We start from the raw sequence: 6,209 nt of genomic DNA, 5'->3' as shown, positions 1-6,209 counted from the left end.
TTACCTTAAAGGATATAACATGCCTGATTCTATGGTTCTCTTCTTTATGCCCATGAAATTTGACTAATTACATTTGTATGTCCAAAAAAATCAACAGAGAAAGAAAGTGAGCCCAATCCTTAACGCTTGCTTTCATCCATGCATCAAGGCAACAACTGTAGTGCGTTTATTAGTAATTTTTTTTAAAAAATAAGAAAGATAGCATTTCGAGTTATATTAACTCAACCATCCCATGTGAGCATACATTGTCGGAGAGTGTGCATTGCAATACACAGGATTTTCCTGTCTTATACATCATCTAACAACCTACTCATCAACTTACATGACATATTTTTCGTGACCTATATTACCCATTGTGTGTAGGGTATGTACTATGAACACTGCATTTTACCTCTATTTTCTTTTTCATAACAAGCGCAATTATCCGACCACGAAACAGCCAAAAACGGAAAACCACGCCACCCTTCACCCTCCGTTGCACATCCACCGACTCCAGCTAATTTCCATCCTCATAAATAGCTCCCAGACTCTCCTGAATTAACAACGACGCCCTCCACGTATTCCCACTCCGCCCCCTTCGTTCTCCCAGAATTCGCGAAGCAGTCCCTCCGCCCCGACTTTCGTCAGGCTTTTCCCGCCTGGATGGCCTCCGGTTCAGGAAAGAACCAAGAAGGCAACCAAACCAAAGAACCGGTCGAGAGCGAGGAGTCCAACGCCGCCACCGCCACCGCCACCGCCGCGGCCGCAGAGCCGCCTCCCCCCGCTTCGCCCTCCGAGCGCCTCCAAGAACGGGCCCATGGGTCACCGGAAGCCGGAGGCCGGAATTCCTTCGCTGCCACCGCCGCGGAGGCAGCGGCTGCGGCCCAGCGGAAAGGCAAGGGGATCGGGGCTCCTTCCTGCCGGCGCTACGCGGGCGGCAAGCCCCCACTCCCGCCCCTGGCCCCCTCCGTCTCGAGAGCAAGGGAGCCGAAGTCCGCGACCTGCAAGCCCCCACTCCCGCCCCGCGCCGTCCGCGCCTCGAAATCGAAAGGCAAGAAGCCGATGTCCGACGCGGAGGTGGTGAAGAGCGGCATGGAGGTGAGGGCTAAGTGGAAGGATATGAGGGAAGGGCGAATGTATATGAAGGAGGTATTCGACGAGCTGTTGGAGGAGAGCAAGGCGAACGCGGAGATGGACCAGGAGGACGAACCGGAGGGAACGGCGATGCAACAGGAGCAGGTGCGGTTTCTTGGATCTTTCGATTGCGTTCTTGAGTGATTCCTGCTTGCTTGTGATTTGGGAAATCGAATCCTACCGTTCTTGAGGACCTTGGGGAGGATTTAGTGGCTGGAGCCATGTGGCATCCGAGATTGGGGACTTTGTCTTTCTGTTCTTCTTGCACTAGCAACGATCTTTCAGTGATTATGTAGGTGCGCGTTCTTGCGCTGTTGTATTCAACTCTTCTTGCACTGTTTAGTTTAATGTCTGAAACTGGCATGGAAGCCCCAAAGCATAAATGTGAATAGGTGACAAGACTGGATAAGTTTTGGTTTTCTTTTTTCTGCTCCCTTGCTGGAATATTTGACTTCGATGTTAATTCTGGAACAGATGAAGTCAGCAACAATATGGCCTGAAAATTATTACAAGGGATCGATCTGGAGAAAGGTATTACATGGCTGTATATTTCTTACATTTTTACTTGTAATTGGTGGCTGGTGCGAGCAGTCTTGTGACAATTTGTGTTTGAGATGTGGGGTTGGGATCTCTCTGTCTTCCAATATGAAATCTTGAGATGATAAAGTTAATTGTGGCAAGAAATCATGTACAAAATGGTGTAGGATCAGAGGGTAGAGATAAAAGCATGGGCAAATGCTACTGAATTCAGTTTCTGTCCATCCCAGAATAGATGATTGTTGGTTACTCATAGGCCCTCTTGTGATCTGATATGGAATTTCAAGAAAATAAATGTTGTCGTTGTGATGTGTTCTAAAATCTCTAAAAACTCTAAGGTGTTATTACCTGCATTGATTTAATTAACGGCCAGTGTTTGGCTTATTCTTCATTTTACAACAAAATGTAATGGTATATTGAGGGCAATATCCTGGTTGCCGTGTTGGTAAGACAACAAGTCAACTTGAAGCCAAGTATACATGATTTAGTGTTGATGAATGGTCTAACAGTCTGAAGTTACAGTATCATTAGCAATGTAGACAATTTTCAGATAAATTTCTTTGAAATTTCTGTAGTACCATTTTAAAAAGTCACATTGCCTTTCAATTGTTTCCTTGTGCAAAATGTTTCATCTTGTCATTAATTATTCACTGTTGCTGCTAGTTCTGGCAGAAATTGTGAATTTTAACCCATTTTCTGTTGAAAAGTTTTTGGACAGGATAGGAATCTCTGACCTAAATTCCAGAATAGCGAATCCCGATGTGAACTACGAGGTTTGACTCCTATACTATTTATGCGCCTCTTCTAATTGATAGTATTCGTATTGGATGGCAATTGGACCTAATTGTCTTTGAATTTCTATTGAACTTAGGAAATGTGGTATATGCTCTTTTTTTTTCTTCACTGAACAACAACCAGTCGGTATCAGCGAAGACATTACATTTTTCTAGTGGCTTAAGCTTTTCTTATAATGTGGAAACCTGACAACATAACAAATTAAAATTCCTTTTAAGATCTGTTGCTTCCTGGTTCAGATCATTTTGATTTGAATTCCTTTGTTCTTCTGTTTGTGCAGACAATCCCTATGTTCGACATCATTAGGCATTACAGGCTCCTTGAAATGGTTGCTGGACGAGGAGTGGAATTTCATTCAAATGCACTGAACCTTCGTCGCACCTATTCTGAATTTAGGCCAGTGCGTGGAGATGGAGAGTGTTTCTACAGGAGCTTCATATTTTCCTACCTCGTAATGTCCCTCCCCCCTTTCCTTAGAATACGATTCATGTTTAGTGGTTCACACTCCGATTTGTGTCACTGAAAAACAGGAGCAAGTTCTTGATAGGCAGGATACACATGAGGAACATCGTCTTCTTGTTGCTGTTAAAGAAGTGGCTAGGCAACATGAGCGCCTTGGGTGGGCCTCCGAATTTTCCAGAAGCCACAAAGTAAGCTCGCGTTTCTTCACATTTGTTATTTCTGAGATAAACATGTTAACAGATGATTTTCTTCAAGTTACATCAAGCTACAAGCTGGATCTGGCCTCTCACTTTCCTTTTTTTTCTTTCATCATTTGCAGGATGTGCACCATTGTTTCACAGTAGTGGCATAGTTACATGCCATCAGCATTTTACACCCTGTTGACATATCTTCGAATTTAAATTTATTGAAAATGTAACAATCTAATGCTAATAGGAATACATGTTGAGATAAGTTTACTTTCACAGAACAGCAATAATGAGATAAAATTAGAGACATTAAAGGGCTGCTTTGTGTGGTCATCTGATCATCAGATCATAAATGTTTAATTTTACCTACTTGCTTATATAATCTTGTCTTTCTCGACTAATATCTTAACAGTTGTTGTTTACTGGTAGAAGCTTCAAAGATGACTCTTATGATGTTCATATCTGTTCATACCTTGCTATAAACGGTCAGTATTGTGTAAGTATTATTGCAATATATAGTGTTTATCTGATTATCTGATTCTTTTAGGAATTTAAGAAGCTGATAAAGAAAGTAATGAGATGGAAGAGACACAGCAGATGGAAGCACGTACAAACAACTAACAGGTTCTAATATGTTTTATTTTTTGCAATTCTATCAGAGTTTTTCTGCCAATGAATTTCACGTAGTTAACTGAACATTTTCCCTTTTTCAGCTACCGCAAAAAGAAACTTCTTCAGTACTTCAACAGCTATGACAAGACGAATGACAGTGAGTAAAAAGCCCCTCCCCCCGGTGTACCAAGATTTCCTTCGTCCACTTCTATCCTAACTCAATATTCCAACACATCACATTTTGTTTTTCAGTCTACGCTTTCCTCAGATTGGTAGCAGCTATCTGGATATGCTCGCACAGTGAAGAGTTCGAACCACTTATCCTAGAGGTCAACGAAGGCTACACTCTCACAGATGTAAGTATCGCCGCTACTTTCCCTTGGGTTCTTGCACTACTTCATTCTGAATCTTAATTGCTAATGCATCTGTTTGAGAAAACCTGACATTACCTCTTTAAAAACAGTGGTGCTTTGTCGAAGTTATACAGTCGAGGGTCCTCACAGATCATATTCAGATGACAGCACTTGTCAATGCACTTCGGGTCCCGCTGCGGGTGGAGTATCTGTTTCAAGAATTTGGTCAAGACCTCTACACTGGCGAAGGCTCCCAAGACAATATGCCAAGAAGCACGTGTTGGCCACGTCGTCATCATCAAGTACCCCCTGATCACGAAGTTCCCCGTGTGACCATGCTATACACGAACCTGCACTACGACATCATCTACCCCGACCATGATGCTGCTGCGAGCCAGGAATCTGACAAGGTGGAGAGCCCGACCGCTAAGAGTCCAAGTCAAGACCAGGGAGGTAGCTGCAGTGGTGAGAAATCAGGTGAATAACAGACCGCCACGGTAGAGAGCTCCACTGGTGAGAAGTGAGAACCCAAATCAACACACTGCGCATGGGGAAACTGAGTCCGACTGCTGCCCGTGAGTATGATGAGCATTACTAAGTGAAAGAGGTAGATGGAGAATTAGGCATACACTGACGAGATAGATAGGCGTATACTTGTGTAGCTGGTGTATACTTCTTCTGATGGCACAAACTGCTGGTGCCAATAGGATGATCTGTAGCTGCTGCTCCCTTGTCTGAAAACTGATGTAAAGTCCCGACTTGGTACATTGATTCTTTTGTGAATTGTGATCACATTCTCTTAACTAATGCTTCCTGAGATAATTGATTCTTTTGTAAATTGTGATTACATTCTGTTAAGTACTAGCTTCTTGAGATAACTTTATTGTCTGATAACAGCTTGCTCTGTAACTCTGTTGAAGTAGTATAATGTTCATGCAGCTTAATACAGATCCCTGTTCGATCATAGTAGACTGCACTTTTCATGGCGTGGGTGGATTTCATTGCAGATACAAGAAATATATATATACACATTGATGATGCACAAAGGGTAAAAATAGGGAAACAAGTAATTTTGAATTCTCTAGGCCAGCCAAATACCATGATCCAAGCAAGCCTCATGAACAGACTGCTCTTCTGGGTGCTTGCTCTGGATTACTACTTCTGTAAGTCCTCTATATTATCCTGCTACCCTCTCATTTTGTTTGAGAGATCAATTTGGATTGTTTACTCCTGTGGTGAGTACTTTCTCTTATCTTAGGTTACTGCTGTTCTTGGCAATACCGATACTAATATTTTCGTGAGAAGAACACATACACCGATACAGTGATATACTTGCATTCAGCTACAATACTGCTGTTGTTGGGATCCATCTACTATTTTGTTTATAGAAGAAATATTCTTGCTGCTCCGTTCCCGCATCTTCCGCCCATCTTGCGATCTTTCGGTCTTGTTCGGTTGCATAGGGGTTGATAAGGATTGGTATGGCAGGAAACGTAGCTCTAACTCTTTGCTATTTTTCTTTGCCAATCACTTGGCAAAATACAAGCCGACAATACGAACCAAAAGGTGGTTGCCGGCGAGATCAAGATTGATTTCAGACTCCTATAGATGTGTGGAAAATATGATGTACAAATAATAGAGGCCCGAAGCCTAGGAACAGAAGAAATTAAAGAAAAAAAAAGGCAACATCAAACTAATGTTTTAATTCATGGTACGATAGGAACACAGATCACATGGACAAAAACACTTGCAGCTAATATAATCTGTCTATCTCCCCTCAATTAAACATTATTTGCCACCTTGTTCTTGTCAGCATCAACCCTAGCACGGATGCTTGTACTTGCAGCGCTGGCTCAGCCTCAGATCACGACCTCTCAACCTGAATATAGAGAGGATATCAATCAAAGCGTGTTCGTATTACCATAATAAACATACTAAGCTTCACTAGCTTTGCAAGCAATTGCACTCCTAATCAGAGAAGAAGACGATAGGTAAGTACCTGGCAGCAGCGTCACGCGCGTCTTGCTCCGCGTCTTGGTCCCTGAACCAACGCCGCAGATCCTCCCGCTCCTCGGCGCGCAGTTGCGGGTAAGCAGCCATCATCTGCCACATCTCCACCTTGTCAAGCAGCGCGCCGACGAAGGAACAC

The 6,209-nt window shown here is 43.1% G+C and overlaps 1 protein-coding gene across 1 annotated transcript; it reads left to right on the top strand.

Moving 5' to 3' along the window:
- The first annotated feature begins 642 nt into the window (after positions 1-642).
- LOC101757077 lies at positions 643-4,877 on the top strand. The gene is made up of 9 exons (XM_004952532.3): positions 643-1,218; positions 1,588-1,644; positions 2,358-2,423; positions 2,726-2,896; positions 2,976-3,095; positions 3,227-3,719; positions 3,809-3,864; positions 3,960-4,063; positions 4,171-4,877. The coding sequence occupies exons 1-6, from the start codon at positions 643-645 to the stop codon at positions 3,257-3,259; spliced, it is 1,023 nt and encodes a 340-aa protein (XP_004952589.2). The 3' UTR covers positions 3,260-3,719; positions 3,809-3,864; positions 3,960-4,063; positions 4,171-4,877.
- The last annotated feature ends 1,332 nt before the right edge of the window (positions 4,878-6,209 follow it).

The sequence above is a fragment of the Setaria italica genome, chromosome I (genome assembly GCF_000263155.2).
Source record: "Setaria italica strain Yugu1 chromosome I, Setaria_italica_v2.0, whole genome shotgun sequence".
In the NCBI taxonomy this organism is placed as follows: domain Eukaryota; kingdom Viridiplantae; phylum Streptophyta; class Magnoliopsida; order Poales; family Poaceae; genus Setaria; species Setaria italica.
Note: the sequence above shows the minus strand (reverse complement) of the source record. Positions and strands in the feature narration are given on the sequence as shown.

What these genes read in the sequence shown, in the direction of transcription:
- LOC101757077 (XM_004952532.3), top strand. Translation starts at nt 643, where the DNA reads ATGGCCTCCGGTTCAGGAAAGAACCAAGAAGGCAACCAAACCAAAGAA. An exon ending in CGGCGATGCAACAGGAGCAG is followed by an intron (nt 1,219 to 1,587) that starts GTGCGGTTTCTT and finishes ATTCTGGAACAG; the next exon opens with ATGAAGTCAGCAACAATATG. An exon ending in GCTTCATATTTTCCTACCTC is followed by an intron (nt 2,897 to 2,975) that starts GTAATGTCCCTC and finishes ACTGAAAAACAG; the next exon opens with GAGCAAGTTCTTGATAGGCA.